This window comes from Lissotriton vulgaris, chromosome 11 (genome assembly GCF_964263255.1).
Source record: "Lissotriton vulgaris chromosome 11, aLisVul1.2, whole genome shotgun sequence".
NCBI lineage: Eukaryota > Metazoa > Chordata > Amphibia > Caudata > Salamandridae > Lissotriton > Lissotriton vulgaris.
This window is the reverse complement of record NC_141699.1, coordinates 991,289,279-991,314,082: the sequence shown is the minus strand read 5'-3', so window position 1 is coordinate 991,314,082 and position 24,804 is coordinate 991,289,279. Positions and strand designations below refer to the sequence as shown.

Here is a 24,804-nt window from a genome sequence, read left to right as displayed (position 1 = left end):
CCCTTTTCTATTCTCGACTTTGAAACTTAAATTCAGATAGAAATAATTTTTGTGATAACATTATATTTTCTGTGATATCATATCCATAGACCAGAACTGTGAAATGTATATAGTGCACATACTCTGCAGGTCTCAGTTTTTGCACTTTCTCTTTATTCTCGACTTTTGAAACTTAAATTTTGATAGAACTCTTTTTTGTGACACCCTAATCTTTCCTGTGACACCATAACCATAGACCAGAACTTTGAAATGTATAGATTGTATATTCAAGTAGGACTGACACAATGTAACCACCCACAATACCTCTCTTTTTTTAAAATAAATTTCCTTTAATTTTTCAGGCTTAATTTTATACATGGCTACCTGATGAAGGCATAAGGCCGGAACGCGCATAGGATTACATTGGATTACATTCTTAGCCATGAGGCATATGAATACCCGTTTGTGTTCATGTATTTTCGAAATTAACAAAAAGAATAATCTTGTCTGACCAAAGTGATACTATGTATGTAGAAGATTGAATATATTGCACTCATTCTATTGACCCAACGGCAATCGATATATCATACATTGTTATTAATTCTTATAATTGAAGTGAAATTAGTATCATTAGACAGGCTAGTGCTATAGTAGTAGCACGTCGAAAATACGCAGACTTGTTTTAATATTTATCTGATGCATGTCTTTCTATAAAATACATGAAAAAATAAAAGGAAAAAACTTTTTTTACTAAAACATGAACAAAGTCAAAAATTAATAAAAATTATTGTATAATTTTTGGTTGGTTACAGAATTGCTTATATCAACTTGACAGTCCACTACTGATTGTGTTTCCTATATAGTTTTTCACATATGTTATGTAGACTCTGATATAGGAAACAATATTAGGGGTACCCCTTTATGTAAAAACAAACTTACTTTGAATCTTCATTATTTTAGGGGGTACTGCTGCAGAGTTAACATTTAGGTATTTTTATCCTGAGCATGAGGGAACAAATGGGGAAACTGAGGGGCCCATCACAGCACCAGATTTTTAGAACTGCAGGTGCTGACCACCTGTAGCACATGGCCCACTTAAAGCCCTGCTCTTAGGCTGTCATTGTTAGTTTGGCAGATGAGCTGCCAAACCACTAAGTTACCAGAGGCCACACAAGACTGGCAATTTGCCATGCACCAAACTGATCTTTCCTGCCACTTAAAAATGTTCACTAAAATTGCTTGCGTTGACAAACCAGGAGCGGTTTTGGCAACAATGTAAGGCTGGGCTGACTACAATATCATGGCGGCCCACAAGACATTTTTCATGTTTTCAGGAACTACTCCCAAAGGGGGGGGGGGGGGGGTTGTTTCTGAAAAAACACAACAACAAATAATTAATTCTCTAACATGCAGAAAGTGCTTTGCTTGACTGTCAGGACCACCCCTGGTGGAAGGCCTTTAGAAAAGCACATAGTGTCCTGGCCTGGATAAGTAGGGAGCAGTGCGCATGTTTGTCATTCTCTGTTCCAGCCTTCCATTGTGCTGCCCTACCTGGTGCTGATGGGAGACCTTAGCTGGTGGTGAACTAGCAATGAGAAAGTGGCAGGTAGCGGAGCAAAGTGGAGCTAACTTCTGACAGGCAGGATCATTTTATATTCCTGCCTTCCAGAACCAAAGATGAAGAAGAAGCTTTGTTGCTGCTGCAGCAAAGCATTGCTCTATTTTTCTAGATGGAATTACTGCCTGATAAAATCAGGACCAGTGGTCTGACACCCAAAAACACTTGTGCACTCAGAATCAGACTGAGTGGAACTCCATACATTAATTCAATTTCCATCTGACTCATAATGAGGGATTTTGGGGCTGGCAGCTAGATCAACATGACTAAGTCAGAGGTACTCAGTTAGTCAGTGGCCCGGAGCAAGTTAAATAATTTCCTCAAGGTATTGTCATTCATATTGTCCCCACCTTACTAAAATACATGGGTATGCAAGTGTCTCAATTGTATCACAGCTGAATTTCAGCAAATTACACCCCTTTCTGGAAAGGCATGGTTGCAACATTCCAACAGTTGTATAGTAAGGACCTTTCATGGTTGTGAAACACTGCCTCTATTAACCCCTTTGCCGCGGCTGCGATTTTGCGGCAGTGCAGCAATTCCGCCAACAGCAGCACGCAAGGGGTTAACAAGGCCATTTTACACAGGATTAATTGCATAGTTTATTGTATGTAATTATTTTCTGAGGTAAGAGTGTTGGCTGGTGTGGCTTATCTTGCTTCTCTCATCTCAGTTTCTCTTCCTGGCATTCTAGCCTTCTTGCACATTCTGCACATTCCAGCCCTATTGATGGCAGTTAGAGGGCAAGCCAAAACAGTCTGAGGAGGACTATGAATGTGCCATCTGTGACCAGAGACTTTTTAAGGCGTGGGAAAGTGGGCTGTGGCTCAAGGCCCCAGCCATTCAGGGGGCCCTCTAATAGAGCCAGCTCTGTTCTGCAGAGAATTTTGCCCTGATGACATTGAATAATTCTTAAGCAGATTGTTTGGAATACTATTTTCCTGTATTTTATTTTTATTGTGGGTGATCCATGGGTGTCTATAAAAGACAATTTGAAGAGAAATGTGTTTATGCAACATTAATAAAAAAAAGTTTCTTTGAGATCAAAGAAGAACCTTGTATATGAGAAATGTGAGGGGTTCACAAAGATTATTCTTATGAACCCCAATGCACCCCAATATAGGCCTAGGTAGTTACATGACCTTTTACCTACATCTGTTCTATTATTGTTCTACATAACGGGTCTGACGCCGACCTTTTACCTAGTTAGGTGCTAAATGACTGTCATGTGGCTTTCTCCAAAAACTAACCTCATGTATTATGCATGAGGATTCTCGGTATCACAGCAGGATTACCATCTTCTGCATAATACCTCTGCATAAGGGTTACCTCTATTGTCATCCTTGCCCGACATGTCCATAGTACACTTCTAGGTGGAACCCGTGAGGGTAACTTTCGGGTATATAAGTACTACATCTTCACAGGGCAACCTAGAGGTGAAAAAGACTTCCTTGCTGACGCAAGACACTGAGGTTTCTGCTCGCAGACACTCCAGCAAGCTGTGGTAAGACATCCCTTCTGGGGTGTCCTTCTTGAGACCAAGATGGGGTCCTTCACTCTCCCACTTCAGGTAATGGGGTTGCCTTTATCCTAATGGAATTCTTGGCTATACACCTACATACATGCTAGGTACACTTAGGTACATCTAGTTAGGGTTTCATCAGAGGAGCACGCATTATTATTTCCATATATCTATATGCCTGCAGATATTCATTGTTTTTAACACTATTGCAGAATTCTACCTTTTCTTTACTTTGCTGGTGCTTATAAGCGTATATATTTGTTTCAGTCTCATGGTTGTTGCAGCATACATATTTTACACTAGAATGCAACTGGTTCAATAAATGCTCATTGAAAAACTTCCCACCCTTTATTCTGTGTATCTCTCTGAGAGAAAGTGAGCACGAGTGACTGAGCGAAAAGTACTATACTGTTTCCACAATCCGTGACGGGTCAGTGTTGTCATGTTCGATGGTTGCCAGAAGCTATTCGCTCCCTGGTAAGAGTGGCTCATAGTGGCACTGTGAGCTAGCAGGACTAACAGGCTAACATATCCTATGGGGTGTCTGGAATCAGTCTGGACACCAATCCCTCAGTTTATGTTGTTTAAACGCGCAGCTCCTATATAAATTTGTAAGAACTACATGACATTATTTGCAGTAATATTAGCGAGTTGCTCCTGTGTTACTATCCCTGAATATTAGGTGTAAACACATTTAGAATTTGGACCAGTGTGCCTGTGCACTTTCAGAAAACTGGCCAAAGAGGGCATGAAAGAGCTGAATTTGGATCATAAATTTAAAGCTGTTACCTTAAGATGTAGCTGTATCTGTCAGCCATTGAGCCCATTTTGGGCTTCTGTTTACTACCACCTACCAACAGCTGGGAGCCCATTGCTGATGGTATGGATAAGGATGCAAATTGTAATAATTTGCAATAGCAAAAGTATTCTGCATCACCACAGAATATCAATACTAGAACCAATAAAAGTTTATTTTCCATTATAAACTGGCAACCTTTGATTTTATTTTTGGCTTCTCCCCCTTTCTTCCTTGAATTTAAAAATGTATTCTAAGGCACATATAACTATCTTTCCACATACCTGAGGCACAAACCCAAATTCCTAATATTTCCTGACTTTTTAACAACATTCAAAAGAAAGCAAGTGCAAAAATGACAGAGAACCCTGGGTATACATGAACAAAACCACCCCGAGATCTAAAACTCAATGTGAAAAATTGTGCTGTTGGTTGAGGGTTTTGAAACCCCCCTTAATCAATAGCCACAATCTTCCTCGGGATGCACCACAAAAAGCAACTAAACTAACGTGTGCCTAACCCTCTGGTAGCTTGGCACAAAGCAGTCAGAATTAACTTAGAGGCAATGTGTAAAGTATTTATGCAGCACTTAAACAGTAATAAAGTGAAAACAACAACACAAGAAAGCTCCTGCACCAAATTAGAAAAATATTGAAACTTTTAATAAATGATTTGACACCAAAACAACAACATTCCAATCAGTTGAACCCGAGTTATTCATTTTTAAAGTTTAAAGTGAAAAATAGCGACTAAAAGATCAGAGCACCAACTGAGGACATCTAGTCATTCGAGACCGGTGCAAAGTAAAAAAAAATTGCGGATAGCGATGGAGCACGAATGGGATATACGAAGTGGATTGGGTCCATTCTCCGCTTTCCTTTGGACTTAGGTGAAATTTTTGAGGGCAGATGTCTGAGAAGGTAAAGTTCAGTGGGCCAAGGCAGCATGCAAGGTCCAAGCAGGAGGCATCAATGTCAGGAAGCCGCTGTACGGAGTCAAGGTGAATATTTCTATGTTTAAACTTAGGGCCTGATTTATATATTGGTGTAGAGGGTACTTAGTTGCAATGACAGAGTTCCCTCTCCTCCAATATAGTTGGCAGCTCACCAACTTTAATTGCAGGCAATTTCTCTGCCATGGCCAATGTCTCCTAAGACCCTGGGGAGTACGGGCCGTCGAAGAATTGGCTACATGTCCCCCCGCCCAATTTAAATGGACAAAAATGTAGTTGCTTTTAATGTTTTTAACTGTTTCTTACTGCCTGACGGTAAGGAACAGTAAAATAAATTATAATGCTTTGGGAGAAGACTATCATGGCGAGGGGAGCAATAATAATAAATAATTACTTTGTGCTTCAGGGTGTATCCTGCTGACACAGTCCCAGTAATATGCTTTGATGGCAGTTCCTGGGAATGCTTTTATAAATGACAGCTTGCTTGGCATTTATTTATAAATGAGGGGGGCTGCCTCTCCACCATGAGGTAGAGTAATTTATTCAATCCCCATGGCGGAACTGTGGCCCGCCGTGATATAAATCTGGCCTATAGTCTGCTTTATGAAGTTGAAAATCTCCAGCAGGACAAAGCTGTGGGCTGTAGCTGATGAGGGCTTTACAAGGCCGAACAGCCCCTCTGCAAGGAGCAGCTGAACAAGATTTTTAGCTGCGGAGAGCAACGTGGTAATAGCTGTGTCAAAGTCAGACAAATGTTTGAGACACCTTAGTGGATCGCCAAGCAGGTAGGGACAGGTCTCCTCTTTGTTCTTGGAGCACTTTTTGGCAGAAAATTCCAAAGTTTTGGATTTAGGCTATCTGGACACCTTTAGCACCACTTCAAAGGGTCCAGGACTGTATTGGCACCACCAGGAGTATTAGGACTCATTCAGGCTGTGTCCAGGTGCAGGCTCAAGATGATTGGAGGCGTTTCTGTCTCTGATGTACTGATTAGGAGGCTGCCCAACTAGCCATTGGACTCACTCTGGAAGTCTTGGGTTCAAACACGAAAGTAGGTCTCGGGCAGCAGGGCAGTCCTCTGAGTGCACAGGCCAGACTTCAGGCAACAGAGCAGTCTTCTTGGTGCAGCAGGGCATTACCCTGAAGTACACAGCAGGCCATAGTCAGGAGAGAAGTCCTCTGAGAGTCCTTCCACAGGTGAAGAAGTGAACTGAAGAGTAGATCTGAGTCCCCTATTTTTACACCTGGTGCCAGCTTTGAAGTGGAAGAAACTTCCAGAGTTTCAACCCACGAACACATCTGGAATTTCCTGCCTAACTGCCCTGGTCTCAGTCTATCTAGGGGCACAATAGGCGGGGAACAGTGTTTACAACACAACTTTTACCACGCACTACCTTTACCACGCAACTTTTAAAACGCAAGTCGTTACAACGGCTTGCGCTGGGGGGCGCTGTAGGATAGGAAATGGTTTAATTTACTATCCAAAACCTTCCCTACTATCCACGGGGACTGGAGTTGGAATAGTAAATTAAACTATTCACTATCCAGCACCCCCCAACGCAAGTCGTTGTAACGACTTGCGTTGTAAAAGTTGCGTGGTAAAGGCATGCGTTGTAAAAGCATGCGTAGTAACGACATACATCCCAATAGGCTAGTGCAACTCTGAAGAATTCCCTAAAGCATTTTGTCCTCATGGCGGACCATCTGGTATGTTTTTCAATGACGGAACCCTATGTTGACCACTAGGTAAGCTTGTAATATAATAATACTGTTTTCTTTAGAATGGGGCATGCCCACTGACATACTGCTATTTTAGTTTCCATCCACTCACGCTTTCTTTTTCATATATTAATATTTTTACCAATATTTCTATTTGTTTCCTAGGTGTTTTACATACCACATCTACTCCCTGGTAAATGTGTGTTATAACTAAGTTATAAACAGTTTGTCATCTTCACATATGAACATTGTGATACTAGACTAGTTAGACTATTAGCTGACATAAATATCATGTGCTAAATATTATTTACAAATATTTTGCCCGATTAGAGTAAACAATAAAACATGATTGTTCAAGAATAATAAATGATGCTGGTGTGGTTAGGCTCAGAAGAATGAAGGGTGTTTGCATAATCGATTACCTATATAGGATCTTTTTTTGTTGAGTATTACTTTGACACTGTATTAGATTGTTGAACCTCTGTATGCATTTTTTATGCTTAAGTTAGCATAAGACATATATTAAATAATTGACTAAAAACATAAATATAATTAAAAAATATATATATAACCTAAAGAAATGGAAACAAAATGGTAACTAGTCCCATGTACCCGTTATTGTGACATAAGGAATTAAGAGCATTCAGTGTATCTCTGCTTCAGTTACAACTCAAGAAGCAAGAGGACATCATTCAAAATTGTGCTACCATCAGGAGTGATTGTGTTTGTATGACAGGTTTTTTAAATAACACTAAAAGTTGCAATCCGTCTCATGCATGGAAACGATGAAAAATCACAGTGGAAAAAAATAATAATGGGCCATAACTGTCAGTAGGTTAACTTGATTGGCCCTATGTTTGAACCTTAAAGCAAGTTAGAAACCAAGAGGCTATAGGTGAGGGTTTAGAACCTTAGATATCCGACAATATGCAAATATCACCACTTCAAAAGTAAGCCCACCGAATTCACACGCCTTTGCATGGCAAAGTAACGCTAACCATTGGTAAAATATTTTTTTTGTTTCAAATAATTATATTGGAGTAAACACAGAACAAGAAAAAGGAACACAGGGGTATATTTACAAGTGAAGTTTCGGAGCGTGCCATTAGCCTTGTTGGCTTAATGCCATGCTCTGCCACTTCTGAAATGCAGGGCTGCACCGTATGTGTGCTGCTTAGTGCAGCACCAATAGATGTTGCAACTCGTCATTTAAAAAAATATATATTGTTTATATGCAGGAAGGGAACCTTCCTGCACATAAACAATCATTCATGGCATTTGCTGTTTCTATGTATGCGGCACGATGCAGCACACATAGAAAAAGCTAAATTGAGGAGAAATGAAGCATTTATCTTCGTTTCGCCTGTGTAACATCAGGTTTTCCCTGGTCTTAATTTTGGTGCTGCCTCATATTTATGCCACCTCTGTAAATATGGGGCAGTGTCAAAATCAATGGGTGTTGCAATGGAACGTCCACTTCAACATTCATTGCCCGCCCCTTTCACGCTAAGTATAGCGTGAAAGCGTTAAGCTACATTAAGTGGTTTAATGCTGGCTTGCGAATGAGGCAAAGCTCCATCGCCACAGGAACGGCACTAAAAGTGGCGATAGGGGCTTGTAAATATGCCCCACAGTCTCTTACAAACCCAACAACAGACACAAAACAACCCACTAAAAATCAGGCACTTACACTTTGGAGAGCTCCTTCCTGCAAGACTGGTGAGCCTAGTCTGGTGGGGGCTAGGGAGGGAAGGTGAGGCACAGGGAAAGGAAGATTGAGGGATAACACTAACTATTTTTTCAAGTTCGCAGTTATCAAAACTCTGTGTGATGTCAGTTTGAAACCCCAATCCCTAAGGCATAAACTTCAAGCCAACTTTCATGCGTGTTTGGTGTGTTCAATTACATCTCAGTTCAAAGGCGGCTGACAGCCATTTCCAGGACAGCTAAACAGATGGCTTCCTTCTTGCTTCCAGGAATGCTGCAGCAGCCTCCACTTAAGTAAACCCATGATGGTTCCCGTCATCCGCCACCTTCACCTTAAGAGGGTGCCACAGTGATGCCTTGAAACACCCTTTTCAGCTCTTTTTTAATAGTCTGTAAACTTTGATTGTGTTACAAAAGTTCTTTGACTGTAATGAGGGTCACACTGGATTTTCCCACATCATGAGCGGCCAGGTTTCTCCTACCATTTTTACTCGGGGTTATTTAGAGGTCTACCTGGTTGCCCAATTCCGAAATTATACTGCCTTTATACTCTTTGCTACCATTTGCGCCTCCTATTTCCAACCTGTATGCCCTCAACACCACCAAAATGGGTGAGGGGACATTTAACATATTAAAATTTTTGGGAAACAGCCTGCACAACGCTGTCATAACCACACATGCCTTTATCGCAAATCCTTTACCATGCAATGCTGTCACTGTGCCATACATTTGCCACCAATGCCTTTACCATGCATATGAATTTACCACCCAATGTAAGTTTATTATTTAAGGCAATTGTGTGTGTATATATATATCCATACTACTAATATAAAGAGAGAGCGCAAACCTTTGAGGCGGGTAATCTCAGGAACCACAGCACCAATCACAACACCCAATACAGCGTTGGACAGGGCAGTTGCAGCAGAAGGACATATGCTATACAGACGCCCACCATACACATTTAAAAGGTAAAAGAAGCATGCCAGCAAAGTAGTACCTTGTGGGCGTGTCTGCGTTGTGCTGTGGGTGTGTGCTGGGGGCGTGACAAACGCTGGGGGCGTGTGGTACCTTCCGCCCTTCATGACATGTCTCATATCGTGTGCTAATCCCACCTTGCTCCCTTTAAATACCCCTGCACCCCATGATCATAACCCACCCTTACTCCTTAAAATACCCCAACACCCTTAAACACTAACCCATCTTAACCCTATAAATATACCCTGTACCCCAAAACCCAAACCTATCCCTAAACCCTAAAAATACCCCTATACCCCAAAACCCAAACCTAGCCCTGAACCCTATAAATACGCCTGTACCTCAAAACCGAAACCTGCCCCTGAACCCTAAAAATACCCCTGTACCCCAAAACCCAAACCTAGCCCTGAACCCTAAAAATAACACTGTACCCCAAAACCCAAACCTACTGCTGAACCCTAAAATACCCCTGTACCCCAAAACACAAACCTAGCCCTGAACTCTTAAAATACCGCTGTACCCCAAAACCCAAACCTAGCCCTGAACCCTAAAAATACCCCTGTAACCCAAAACCCAAACCTAGCCCTGAACCCTTAAAATACCCCTGTACCCCAAAACCCAAACCTACCCCTGAACCCTAAAAATTCCCCTGTACCCCAAACCCCAAAACTATATCTGAACCCTTAAAATACCCCTGTACCCCAAAACCCAAACCTAACCCTGAACCCTAAAAATACCCCTGTACCCCAAAACCCAAACCTAGCTCTGAACCCTTAAAATACCCCTGTACCCCAAAACCCAAACCTACCCCTGAACCCTAAAAATACCCCTTCACCCCAAAACCCAAAACTATATCTGAACCCTTAAAATACCCCTGTACCCCAAAGCCCAAACCTAGCCCTGAACCCTAAAAATACCCCTGTACACCAAAACCCAAACCTAGCCCTGAACCCTTAAAATACCCCTGTACCCCAAAACCCAAACCTACCCTTGAACCCTAAAAATACCCCTGTACCCCAAAGCCCAAACCTAGCCCTGAACCCTAAAAATACCCCTGCACCCCAAAACCCATACCTATCCTTAAACCCTAAAACTACCCCTGTACCCCATAACTCAAAACTATATCTGAACCCTTAAAATACCCAAACATATACCTCAGTACCCCAAAACATATACCCCTATACCCATACTTACCTTATCCAAACATTAAAAAAAACATGCTTTTTCCATTCATGCATTTACAACGAATTACGTTGTAAATGTATGTGTAGTAAAAGCATATAAAATGTAATGCCATGCGTTATAATGGCATTGCGGAGTCATGGTACTTTCGTAATGAAAGTATGCGGAGTGATGGTATGCCGAAAGAAAGTTGCGGAATAATCGGTGTTTACCCTCCCCCGGTAAGTACATTGGTGGCACGGCGGCCCACATCTCCAGCAACATACTCATATTTTTTCACCACCCATTTGAAAAATGCACAGGTCTCTCTCATTGATGGCCAGCACCAACATACACTTTTAGACACACCTCCCACCACAAGTTCTAGAATTGCGAACTTTAGAGCTGGGGAGCTAGGTTCGAATCTCGGCGTCAGCTCAACATCCTGTGATTCCAGGCATATCGCTTTGTCTCCCCGTGCCTACCACAAATGATTGTGTTCTTCTGTAATGTAAATTGTGCTTATGCCATGTTGTCGAGTTTGCAAAGAAAAATAAAGTAGGGAAACTTGAGTTCACACACTACTGAACGCGCACTCTTAAGTGCATCAGCAGTGCACTGTGAATCGGAGCGTTTCACAGGCCTGTCACAGATAAGAAATGCTATCAAAACGAAATCCTACAAAACAATTTACTACTGGCCGGCAGCAATTCATACCCGGACAACGTCGGCACGGGCTGCTATCAACAGTGAAATCATAAACCAAGGACTTATAGAAATTGAAGACTCACTGTATCTATTAAGCGAGAAGTCCTTACAAGATTTCAGCCTGCTGCGAGCAGTCCGAACTAACCTAACTGGATACCACAATATCGCTACCGCACACAGTATTCCTAAGCTAAATAACTACCTTGCTCAACACTTGCCTAACTTAGTTCCCGATCAACAGCTCGCCTACAACACCATAGTTGATAGTGTTGAAAAGAAGCAAGGCAAACTATTGTTCATAGACGCCCCCGGTGGCACAGGAAAGACTTACATAATCAACCTCATACTTGCCAAAGTTCGATCTTCTGGGAATTTGGCTCTAGCTGTTGCTTCATCTGGAATAGCTGCCCCTTTGCTAACAGCTGGGAAAACAGCACATTCTACCTTTGAACTGCCTCTAACAGTTTCCCTTGAAAAGGATTCAATATGCTATATTCGGAAAAACTGACCTTTAGGGACACTGCTTCAAAATGTGTCTCTTATCATGTGGGACGAATGTACAATGACACACCGCTCACATATTGAGCCAGTTGACAGAACTCTCAAAGACATTAAAAATTCAAACAACATAATTGGAGGTGTTACTTTTGTGTTTGCTGGTGACTTCTGACAAACTCTTCCTGTGGTGCCTACAGGAACACGGGCTGATATACTAAAAGCATGCTTAAAAGCATCACACCTATGGAACTCTGTACAATCTATTACCCTGCGCACTAACATGAGGACACATTTAGGAGGTGGAGATACACAATTTGCATATCTTCTAATAGAAGTGGCCAACGGAGACATACCTGTCACAAATGGCTTTATCAACATACAAAACTTAGGTAAGCGTCTCTGTACCCTACATGAAGTCATACAACATGTTTACCCAGACATCAAGCATCTTCTCAGCAAAGATTACACATGGATTTGCGAAAGGTCTATAGTTGCCGCCCGAAACTCTGCAATGCATCATATTAATGAACACATACTACAACTATTCCCAGGTGAAACCACAATATATAATTCCAATGATACAGTATTAGATACACAAGACGCTGTGCATTATCCCCAAGAATTTCTCCACTCACTTAACCCTTCAGGGCTTCCCCCTCATACACTCCAAATGAAAGTAGGTGTTCCTATCATGTTATTACAAAACCTACATCCACCAAATCTCTGCAATGGGATGCGCCTACAAGTTAAATCTCTTTTACCTTATGTAATAGAGACTACTATTCTCACTGGCCCTGCTGAAGGACAGTTAGCCCATATTCCCTGGATACCCATGATCCCTACTGATCTACCATTTCAATTCAAACGCTTACAATTCCCTATTAACATTGCTTTTGCATTCACCATTAACAAATCACAAGGTCAGACATACAAAGTCAGTGGGATAGACTTACGAGAGGACTGCTTCACTCATGGACAGTTATATGTCGCGCTATCGAGGTCGGGGAATTCCGACAGCCAATTTATTCTACTTCCTGATTCTCATGAAACACGAAATGTGGTGTACCATGAAGTTTTGAAGTAAATGTTATTTTCAATACTAAAAACATTGCTGCCTAGCCTTTTTTTACCCGGACAACGTCGGGACGGGCCGCTAGTATATATATATGTGTGTGTGTGTGTGTGTGTGTGTGTGTGTGTGTATGCAAGCGTGTGTGTGTGTCCGAGTGTGTGTATATGTATATCTATTTTTAGGGTTTAAGAGTGGGTAGGGGTAGGATACCAAAGGCAAGGTAAAAGGGGTTTTCCCCACAAATAGAGAAAAGTAATTTTAAAAAAGTGGGGGATTAAAGAAATGAAAACAATTAAAATTAAAAACACACACATATATAAAAGGTAGGGAGTACATTTATAAAGCTACCGTAACTTAACTTGACTTGCATCATAAGGGCATGCGTGGTAAGACATATGTGGTAAAAGAATGCGTGGTAAAGGCATCTGCATTGTAAAGGATGCTTGATAAAGGCATGCATGGTAAATGCATGCATTGTATTTTTGCACAGTCCTCATTTTCTATAAACTCTATTTAAAGCTAAACGGGACCTTGGCTGCCCTTCTTGGGTACTCTAGGAATTCAAGGTGTCTTATTAAATGTATTTTGATTGTGATGGCCAAGATTTAAAGTCCTTTAGAGATTTCTCTGGCACCTGAAGTTCCCCAACAGACCTCTTCAGGACCAATATAGTTGCATTATCTCCTTTTAGGCTTTCCTCTTTATCAGAGAGCCTCTGGCCCGGATGTACGTTGTTACAACGCATGCTTTTACCACGCATGCTGTAACAACGCAAGTTTTAAAACGCATTCCATTACAACGCATTACACTGGGGGGGGTGCTGGATAGTGAATAGTTTAATTTACTATTCCAACACCAGTTGGACACTAGGGAAAATGTTGGATAGTAAATTAAAACTATTCCCTATCCTAGAGCGCCCCCCAGTGTAATGCGTTGTAATGGTTTTTGTTTTAAAATCTGCGTTGTAATAGCACTGCGTGCTAAAAGTTGCGTTATAAAGGTTGTTCCCCCTCTGGCACATGACTCCCAGTTTGGTAATTCATAAAGGAGAACTTTTTCTCAATGGCAGTCGTGGTGTTTTGTAACTGGCAGAGGGCAGCTAAAATCAGACTCCTCTTTTCAATGAACCACATCTCTGTTTCTTCTAATTTTCCCTTTCACTTTCGTGACACCACTTGTTTTGAAAAAATAATTTCTTATCTCTCTTGCTTCTTCCTTTGTTTTTCTCAGGTAGCATTGTTCAGTAGGCCTGCTTTCAATATGAAATGATGGATCAGGCTGGTGGTACTACACCCGTGGTACAACACCATTTTATTCAATGAGGTCCCAAACAAGGTAATTTATGGAATTCGACTAGAGCCACAGGTCTTGCCAACACCTTGAACCTCCTCCTCCTGGAAATTCATGTAAAAGCTTGAAGAACCATTAGGGTTTAGCTGGCGCTCCAGTGAATTTCTCTCATCATTTCTGCCATCTATCATCTCTCATCAGATGCTCCAGAAGACCTCTTCTATGTGTATTCCTTCCAAATGGGCCAGGCCTCTCACTGCCAGTGTGTTGCTGCCATTATATTGGCATCATCTTGCCAGTGTCCAGTCTCATGGTAGCAGATGTTTAAAAAATGTATGCAGCCTACGATGAGTTTCAATAGTTTACTCCACATTCCAAGGGCCACAAGCACTTCATCTCCTCTATATGGGTAACTCTTTCCCACTCGGGACAATCTCACCCAAATCTGTGGTTGAGGCCCCAGAGAATGGTATTCTAACAGAAACCCTCCAGAGTATGTATTTTGACGGGCTTGACCCCATGCTTACAAAAATGTCTTCAGATATATTGTTTTGCGTCCTCCATGTATTATTCAATATCATTGATAAACTTTAGATGTTCAGTGAAAGGCTAATATGCACTTTGAAAACCTAGACTGACAATTACACATAAATCTTGGCCAAGTATGAGCCATTAGACCAGCCCTGTCATGAAATTATTCCATGGACATTAATTTGAGCCCAGTAATGAAACTGCCCATAAGCCAACACATGTTCATGAGTATCATTTTCTTTACATCTGCTCTTTGTTTATTGCTGTGAATACTGAATGAACCAGCCTCCATGTAGATCATGGAGTGCTTCCATAACACGTATGAACTTTTTCAGAAGCGATGGCAATGAAATGCCCATCATTTTCCCCATATTTGGCATGAAATTTACACAAACGTCATGTATTTGTCCTATGTGAATAATTAGGGGCTTATTACAATGTCGGTCGGAATTGCCTCTGACCGACACCGCCTCCGTCTCTGCACCGACCAACCTCCAGTCAGCGGAGTTGACTAACTGATTACCACGCGACCGAAGACTGTTCAGTCAGATACTCACATTTCTCTATGAGAGCTTGTGTCACAGCCATAAACCGCCTGTAATACAGCCTCCCATAAAGAAATTGGAGTGTGTGTAAAAGTCTACACCCCATGGTGCCTGCCACACACTGCTTAAAGTTACAGGAGGGCAATCTAGGTGCCTCCTCGGCAACCAACTGTAGGCCACGGAAGCCAGGGAGCCCAGCTAGGGGCCCCCACAGTCGCTCTCTGACAGCCTGCCCATGTTGGCAAGTCAGGCACAGAAAGGCTGTGGGAAACCCCGTAATCCTGATGGCGGAAACTCCGTCCATAGGGGATTACGGTGCGGTTCCGACCACTTGGAAGACCCCGAGAGCCAGTCAGAACTGAGTCGGAATGACCGACCGGTTTACGCTGCGACCGCTGACAACGTAATTCAGTGGTCGGACAGGAAACCGACTGTGTCAGTCGGAAAGCCTCCAACTGCGGTCAGAAAGAGTCTGACTAGCGGTTGGAGGCTTTCCGATTGACATCGTAATCGGCCCCTTAGTGTTAAGCCACTTGAGCACCTCAATTTCTTACATCTTTGCAATGAAATAAACAAATGTATGAAGTTTGCATGTATTAGCAACAAATGCGTACCAAGAGACATAAACTCTTGTACCATTGCCATTATATTGCTCTCTGTAGGCTAGAACTTGCCCTCAGGAACCATGGCATTTCTCTGTCAGAAACTGAGAAAATGTGCCAATCACAAATAAACATAGGTTAATGCAAGAAGGAGAAGCAGTGGAAGCAATGCTCCATGGGAGGGGCAAACACAATATTCACATGCTGGGACAAAAGCAAGAAGCAGGCACCAATGAGAGTGATAAGGAAAGCTAACCAAGAGTAAGCGATGGGCAGACTCAAAGCACCTCCATGTTCTTCATAAGCCACAAAAGGCCTTGCAACAGAGACAGACTGTTGTTGGTAGGTAGGGCTTGTCGTGGGATTTTCTGCATTGTAGGTGAAGTGACACTTTGCCACCTCTATACGCGGTAATGGAATATCAGAAGTGTGTGATGTCCTGGGCTGCAGCCCAAAATTGCCTTGTGATTGAAATAGTCCTTAGGCTATGTTAAATAACCATTATATACTTAATAGTTTGAGTGGATAAAAAAAGCACTTCCATACTATACTTGCAGAAAAAATAAGTATTCAACACAGGATGTCAAGAGCGTAGGTTCCATTATTTTTTGCTGTAGTAAAGTCTCCCTTAGGTAATTGGGCTGCTTTTAAAAAACAAAATTCAACATTTAGTGGATAACAATGCAAGTCAATAGGTCTATTGCTGCTCATAAGCTTCAATGCCTGTATTTGCTGCCATTCACTGCCACTTGCATCTCTACAAAAGTTGGCATTCACAAGAAGTCAGAAACAAGCCTTGCCCCATACATAGGAGCTGATTTAAATCTTGGTGGATGAAGTAATTACTGTTGGCATGGCAGAGCACAGTACTTTACTACCCCCATTGTAAGGGTACTCTGTCAGGCATATTTAGAGATGCCTGCTGCTCCTGAAGACATCTCTTGCATTTCCAGGAACCGCTGTCACAGCGGATACTAGAAATGCCTTGTAAGTTTGATGGACGGCTCAGTCAATATGACAGAATCATACGTCAATCTCACAACTTTCTTTTTATTTTAAAAAATATATATTTATTTTTTAAAGAAAAAAATAATGAACTCTCCTCAACAGTGGACCATTAAATGTTTTCACTGCCTATTTTTCATTGCAGTAAAGGGCAGTGAAAACAGGCCATGTGTCTGCCCACTTTAAATAGGATTGGCATACAAATGGCTAAGCCTCCAATTACCCTTGCTCCATCGGGCTGTCGGAGGTGTATATAGGAAGGTGGAGTAGTCTCACACTGAAGGTCTGCCAAACTCTACATGAGGAGGGAGGCTTTTCAGGTTGGTGGAAAGCTGTTGCAATGGAGTACACTTTCCACTAACATCTAAAAAAGGCTCATAAATGAATATTTTGTGCTGCAACCGATCCATCATTTGTAGTGCAAAATCACATTAGAGTCGCAAAGAAATTGGTGTGCAAAAGACACCTACTGCACTCTGACATCACCTTTGTACATCTGTGCTTATATGTACAATACAAGCCCTACATCAGGAACTGTTTTAGGCACTTATTGTGAAATAAAAATGTATGAATGCTAAATTTTCAGCTTCTACATGCAGTATTTGGTGAATGAGAAATGTTTTTTTGTTTATAGTCTTCCATTTTTTCTTGCGTTTTTGGGTCATTTTGCATTTCTATGACATTGAACCTTTGAGCCTTACTTTGGCTGACTAGGCACAACAACAAAAAATTTTTTTTTTTTTAGATTCGCAGAAAGAGTTCTGCAGCTTTTAAACTGTTCTTGAAAATGTTTGAGCTGGTTACTTTCTAGCCAAATACCCCAGGCACAGAGAAATTTAAAAAATGCGAATAAGATTACTATGTTTTGGAGTTTGGGTCAAGTCAAGGGAAATGAAGTGAAAGGGTGGATGGGTTATGTCGCCAGGATGGCTCGATCCCACTCCAACACCACTTTAATAATGTGTCTTATTTTTTTTTCTTTATGTTTGAACATGCACAATGTGCTCACAATAAATTAGGAAATTCCCCTTTTCCAATAAGTCGTAAAGGCAAATTTCATTAACAATATATATGTCATGAAGGTACTCCTAATTTGCGTCATAAGCATATGGCAAGTCACTGCTGTGACCTGCCTAATGAATATTAATTAAGCATGTCAAAATTTGTGACTCTTAGTGGGCTTTTTTTATCAACAAGATCATCTCATGGGGCCCCTAAAGCATCTTCCATAAGGTGATTTGGTATGGTATAAATACTTTCTTCAAACATTGCATACGCAACTGTTGTCAGGGATGTTAGTTTAAGTAATATGAGACCAGTCGGCTCAACACCATTCTCTAACAAGCATTTACAATGCAATAGGTCTCGCAATCACGAGCCTTCGGGCACTGTAAATGGCAATGCCTTTTATAACAAAATAAAAGGCATTGTCATTTACAATACCAACAGTCCAAAGTCCCGCAAAAACAGTATTGATTGCATTGCAGAGTGCGGTGTCCGGGAAGCAGGAGCCGTGCTCATTAGTTAAGTAAAAAAAAAAAAAATAAGAAAGAGCACGGTGTGCCTGAAGTGGTCACCACACTCAATACTAAAGTTTAAAAAAAAATTAAACTGAGCACAGTGTCCCTGAAGCGGGCGCGGTGCTCAGTATTAAAGTTTAAAAAAAAAAAAAAACAGAGCGTGGTGTCCATGAAGCGGGTGCCGCACTCAACATCAAGTTTTAAAAATAACATTTAAATCTTAGCACAGTGTCCCTAAAGAGGGCCCTGCCCTCAGTATGCACATACAAATAAAAAGCAGCCACCATTGTCTCCATCAGTGTCTATAAACAAAATTGTGCTCACCGACTTATAATGCAGACCATGTAACAAGCCAAGTAAAAGGTCTAGTCCTTATGGGCAGTAACAAATGCAGACAAGGCGGTACCAAGGAGGGACTACCAAGCCTATTTACCAATGAGAAGCCAGCATTTAAGAAGGACAACGACACAAGCCAATGACAAATATGGGCGGGGCTTCCACTGCATGCTCTATTACAGCATGCCTCACAGAGCGAGTAGCGCATGAGCGCTGCCGTTAGGCTCGACCTAAATGTATTGCTACCATCTGTCTCGATCTGTGCTTGTTGATCCACATATTTAGATGGTCTATTGTGAATTCACCTTTTCAACTTAATCTCTTTTCATATTCTACTCAGAGTCTCTTTACATATTCTACTTACCAATGGCGGAATTGTTCTACTAAACCCAGAAAAACCTCCAAGATCACTTGATGCTCAACAACTCTGAAGATGGGAGGTTGTTATGGTGCAATACCAATATCCAGCGGTGCTGGAACAATTTTCAGAGAGGGGATGCTGCCATTAATGTTACACCACTAAAGTCATAGGGATTGTGAACAATTCAAGCGTCACTCAATTAACAAGTATAGCACATTTGTTAAGCCCATTCAGCAGGAGATTGGTATGGGTGTGGTATGTAGCCAGTGGTGCATTTTAAAGCACACAGTTTCAAGTACATTATTGAAGCATGGTGTGGTACTGCACTGTCATTTACAGACAGCACATTTTCTATTGAAATGGACACCAAATTAAAACTGACATGCAGGTTTTCTGATAAAACTATATAACGCACAAACAATAATGCATGAAAATCGTTTTTTTAGCAAACATTTATCATTGTCATATCACTAAACAAAAAAAAGGGTCTTTAAATGATCTTATTAAAATCTTTTTTTCCATCACGATTTAGCATGACGAAAACTGTGCTTCATTTGTGCTTTCCTGAGTGCTGATATACTTTAAAATATTTGTACAGTTAATTTATAGGCATTTAAATGTTGTTATGTGTTAGAAAAAAACTGAAATCCTACAGCGTTTCCTATCAAACTTCTTGTACCCCCGCAAGATTGTCAGGTAGTTCACTTTACAAAAACCTATAACTTTGCAGTCAAATGTGACAAGATAATAATGCATGAAAATCGTTTTTTAGCAAACAATTATCATTGGCATATCACTAAACAAAAAAAGGGTCTTTAACCCCTTCGCTGCTGATGACAAGCTCAGCTCGTCATCAGCCACGGTGGTCGTGTGCGGATGACGAGCTGAGCTCGTCACGTAACGCGGCTTTTTAAAAATTGCTGCACACAGCGGGAAAAGCCGCCGCAGCGATGCGGTTAAATGATCTTATTAAAATCTTTGTTTCCATCACGATTCAGCATTACGAAAACTGTGCTTCATTTGTGCTTTCCTGAGTGCTGATATACTTTAAAATATTTGCACAGTTAATTTACAGGCATTTAAAGGTTGTTATGTGTTAGAAAAAAACTGAAATCCTCCAGCGTTTCCTATCAAACTCCTTGTACCCCCCGCAAGATTGTCAGGTAGTTCACTTTACAAAAACCTATAACTTTGCAGTCAAATGTGACAAGATAAAAATCAAAGTTAAAGGCATCTTTATTGCTCATTCATCTTCTGTACTCCAGCATGGTTATTCTGGGGGTGCTGCAGCAGACCCCACACCCTTACTTCCCTACTGTATACCAGAGATTGAATGATTGTGGGTATTGATCTTTGCACATGAGGTGCATGTTGGTGAGCTGCCTGAGGCGTAGTTTGTATGTGCATTCTTTTTTAAATCCAAGTTTGTTTATACTCCTTCTGCAAGAGCTCTGCTAAGAGAAGTGATGATTAGTGATTCATGATTTCTTTAAGACTGCCCTCGAATAGAATAAAATGCACAATGTTCCACCAGGACACCTGGGCTCAAATTCCGGCCTCCCCACATGACCAAATTGTGTGATCCAGGGAATGTCACTTTATTTCACTATGTGTCTTGTTCTTTAACCAACTAATTTGCCAATAAATTTAAGTAATTCAGTTTGTGAACCGCGGCATTTTAAAAAGCTCACTTATATATAATCAAAATAAAATAATATTCCTTCCCATGTAAGAGCAATATAGTCCATATGCAGAGAACATGACAAACAGGCACATTGTGGGGACCTCGCGGCAACATCTTCAGGGGTTGTGGGTATTCTTGAATGTTTCATGTTTAAAATGTTTTACTTTCAATAAATGTCACTCAATACAGTGCTATTATAGAAGGTACGTACGGTAGTTGAGACTCTCAGAAATGTTGAAAAATACAGTCTTTTCATTTGAAAATATATTTATACTCTTTTTTTTCATGATATATGTTGTTTGATATACATGCTGAATCTTTTAATTCCAGAACTCGTGCTTTAGCTCTTAGAGTCACCCCAGACCCCAGATTTTGGTTTGGCTTCCTCTTTAAATGTTCTGGCTTTCCCAACTCTGCTTTCAAATGTGAAGTTCATTTTGTGTCTTTTTCCTAAAACCTGGAATGCAAATCCTCCTTTTTCAAGGGACCACGTGGTACTAATTTAGGGCCTCATTATGAGTGCCTTGTTCTAATATTCCATTCTCAGGATTTACCGATTTGGGAGCACCAGGAATTCTGGAGGGAATGGGGGAAGCAGAATAAAAGCTGAACCTACAGGGTACTCTTGGAAATGAAAAATTACAAGGGGCTTCTCTCTGAAAAAATGTCTTCCCCATGAAACACATCCCATCTACAGAATTACTGTAGATCTCTCAATTAGGGTTAGGCAATGATGAAAAACATCAGAATTACGGGGGTAGTTATAATAATACCCTTAGACTACAGCAACAGAATATCTGCAAAAACTATCCTGCGAAAATGTTAATGTGCCTGAGGCACCACTGATGTTTTTGCACCTGACCTCAGTGGACAGTTACCTCTGAAACTATATGCACCTCTAAATCAGAACTCACATCATAAGCATCAATACATGTATTGTTTTGGAACAGTATGACAAATTATTGAAATTAGGCTAGGACTGAGCATTTTTTTTAGGTGGAGAAGTGTGGCTTAATGATTAGAGCGGCTGACCCTGATGCAGAGGTCTAGCCCGGGACCAGGGTTCAATTCCCCGCCTCGGTGGGTCTTGGGCTCAAAATTCCACGGACCTGATAATTCTCGCCTCGGTGCCTATTCCAATCATGGAGTCCCACTCTGTAACTCTGGGCAATAGCTTGCTTAATTTCCACAATGGCCCCCACAATGCTAAGGATGCCTGGCCTCCACCTTGGGGGTGCCCAGGAGTGGACGCCTCACAGGGAAAGCCAGGATGGGTTCAACAGCGGTGTTTGTACAAGCGCCTTGAGACCCTTGCGGGTGAGTAGTGCGCTATACAAGTATCAATTTACATTTACATTACATTACAATATTTCCATTGGATTTTCTTTGATTACAAGACCTTAAGTAACTGGCAGGCCCATTAAATGCTCAACATAGATGTGCCATCATACCTGCTGAATCTGACCTCTTTTCGCTCTTCTTTTAAGGTCTGGCTGGCACTGTATCTCCGGGTAGGCTCAGGAGTCCCGCTCTCAGCAGTCAATTTCTCCTCAAATGCCTTTATTTTAACTTGAAGCTTTTCTTCCTCTGCATTTCCGCTGATGGGGTATTTTAACTCTTCCATCTCTGAAGAACATTCTAAAATAGTGCCATTTTCTGTTCTATGAAAAAGAAAGTGATCAGTTAAAAACACACCTTCTATTGAATCAACGTCTGTCTTGATATTCTTCTATTTTTGAGCCTATTCGATTTTTTATTCCAGAAACAAACTGAAAATTGAAGACAAATGTTCCCCAAATCTAAAATTGTAAAGCACATAATACAGGCTAGACAATATCAAATATAGTATCATTCCTTTAGAGAAACAGAAAAAACATTTAGCACATGCCGAAGAAAGAAATGACCTGTTTCGAGTAATTTTGTCAACGATAGCTCCACTGCTGTACGATGACACAAATGGATTAGAAAATTAAAGTCAATTCTACAGTATGGAAGAATGTAGAGCTGTTTATGCACTCACTTGAGCAGCAATAGATAAAGAGAATGAACAGGTAGAAAAGACACTCTGAACCACAAAAATATCAAGTACTGACTAAGCCAGAGAGTCTTGCTTTGCATATAGGTGAAAATCAACCTTTGCACATTGGTAGGTTTGTGTGTGTGTGTGGTGAGGTAGGTGTGGGGTAGGTGAGCACTTAAATGTGGGAATACGTCAATAGTTAGGTGGATGAGAATGCCTAGATGGATGAATGAGCGAGCTAGTGACTTGATGAATAAAGTAATATTAGGTGTGTAAGAGCATGGATAGACGGATAAAATAGAAGATGATTGGATGGAAGCAGTGCTGGAAATCCATGGGATCCATCTGAATCCTTTATCCAGAAGCTGTTACTGAGCTGTATCTGGAATCTGTCCAGCTCCACTAAAATGTGCATCAATCTGCATTGGGAGAGTGAGGTCTCTTAATTTTAGTTCCTGCTGGGCCTAACATAAATGCTTCAAATAAAGGGTCATCAGCAATCCTTTTGTTTAAACCTTCTTCTGGCTGGGGACTAGTTGAAGCTTTAACATCTTCATGTCCAGAAACAATGACAGAAAAACACACAAGATGATGGACGGAATGTTGCACATTGGCAAAACATTCACCCCCAGTCACAGATCTGGGTTTAATTCATCGTTATTTTGCTCACCACGCCACCTCAGGTCAGACATGGCCATATGCAAATCAGTCTTGACCTTGTGCCTCATGGGAACAGTCCAGCCCGAACTGCCAAGCCATAACTTCCCTGGACTAGAATCAAGCCACCTAGGATAGGTTTCTGGCTATAAGCCATCATCAGCCAGGATAGCTTGACTCAAGTGGCGTAGTGAGCACGGGACCCATGTCTGGGCATACCATCCCCACATAGGGCGAACAGCAAAACACACAAGATGATGGACGGAATGTTGCACATTGGCAAAACATTCACCCCTAGAACCATGACAACCATTTTGTCACTTCACAGGTACTTAAGATATACTCTATTATTTGGGAACAGATTTAGAGTTTTCCATGATTTGAATAAATTAGATATGTATGCACTGTAAGAATCTTAGATATACCTATAATTTGGAAGCAAGTTTTGAGTTTTATAAGCCTTGCATAAACCTTATGCATGCTATGTGGTGCAAAAATGAAATATAGCAAAGTGAATTAAAATGGGCTAACGAGGTTAGGAAAACTTTGGTAAAAGTTTGTAGTAATATGGAAATGAATTTATGCCCAGAGGATTTACAAATTGAGATTACAAAGAGTGAAATTCTGGTAATAGGCACAGAAGTATCCCAAGATTATGACAAACAGTACTGTTAGAACCGGCTGTCTCTAGTTGGCAGAGGTATGCACTTCTGACAAATAGGGACACACCTTTTCTAGTCAGGGCAAGGGGATCACACCCTTCGATAACCCCTGCTCACCCCTTGGTAGCTTGGCAGAGCAGACAGGCTTATCTCAGAGGCTGTGTGTTAAGCAATTATGACCACATACAGTAATAAAGTGAATACACTACAAATGGACACGACACAGTAGTATTATAAAAATAAGTCTTTTTATATAAGGCTTAGCACAAGACCAAATAACGACAAAAATGTACACAATCTTAATAAATACTCTGGGAAGGGAAATAGGATAGTTCAAAGGTAGTTTCTTCTTTAGCACAAAAGTCTTTAGTATCAAGGCAATTCTTCTTCTTGGCAATACAGTTCTTAGCAACAAGGTAACCCACACGGGGGCTACCCGACGTCGAGGCAAAGTTATTCCAAAGGTTCGGCGTCGACCGCGAGGAGCGCTGCGTCGAGCCCGGAGTCACACGGACCCCCAACAACACAGTACCTTTAGGAAAATGAAGCACACGATGATCCGCGGCGTCGAGCAATCCGGCGTCGCGTCTTCGGTGTCGATCAGGCCTCAGCAGGCGTCGTCGATGGTGCGGTTGCACAGAGTGAGCAGCGCTCACGGCGTCGAGAGGGCACACAGTTGATGCGATCAGCAGCGGTGCAGACACGAGGTCCTTCTGGAGCTAGAGCCGTACTCCCACTCGCTGGCGTTGCTGCTGGCGTCGGTCGGGCCCGGCGGCCGGTCGTCGAGGAAGCGGGACACTGGGGCCGTTACCCACTGCGTCGAGCTGGATTCGGCGACGTCCGTCGGCGTCGAGATTGCTGGTTCTTTCAGAGGTGCTGGATTC

The 24,804-nt window shown here is 41.6% G+C and overlaps 1 protein-coding gene across 1 annotated transcript in view; it reads right to left on the bottom strand.

Moving 5' to 3' along the window:
- The window catches only part of VEPH1 (ventricular zone expressed PH domain containing 1), a 1,092,144-nt gene that overhangs the window by 558,451 nt on the left and 508,889 nt on the right, over positions 1 to 24,804 (bottom strand). The window contains exon 7 of the mRNA XM_086944228.1: positions 22,033 to 22,242. Coding sequence (XP_086800354.1) covers positions 22,033 to 22,242 — 210 coding nt within the window. The remainder of the gene's footprint in view (positions 1 to 22,032; positions 22,243 to 24,804) is intronic.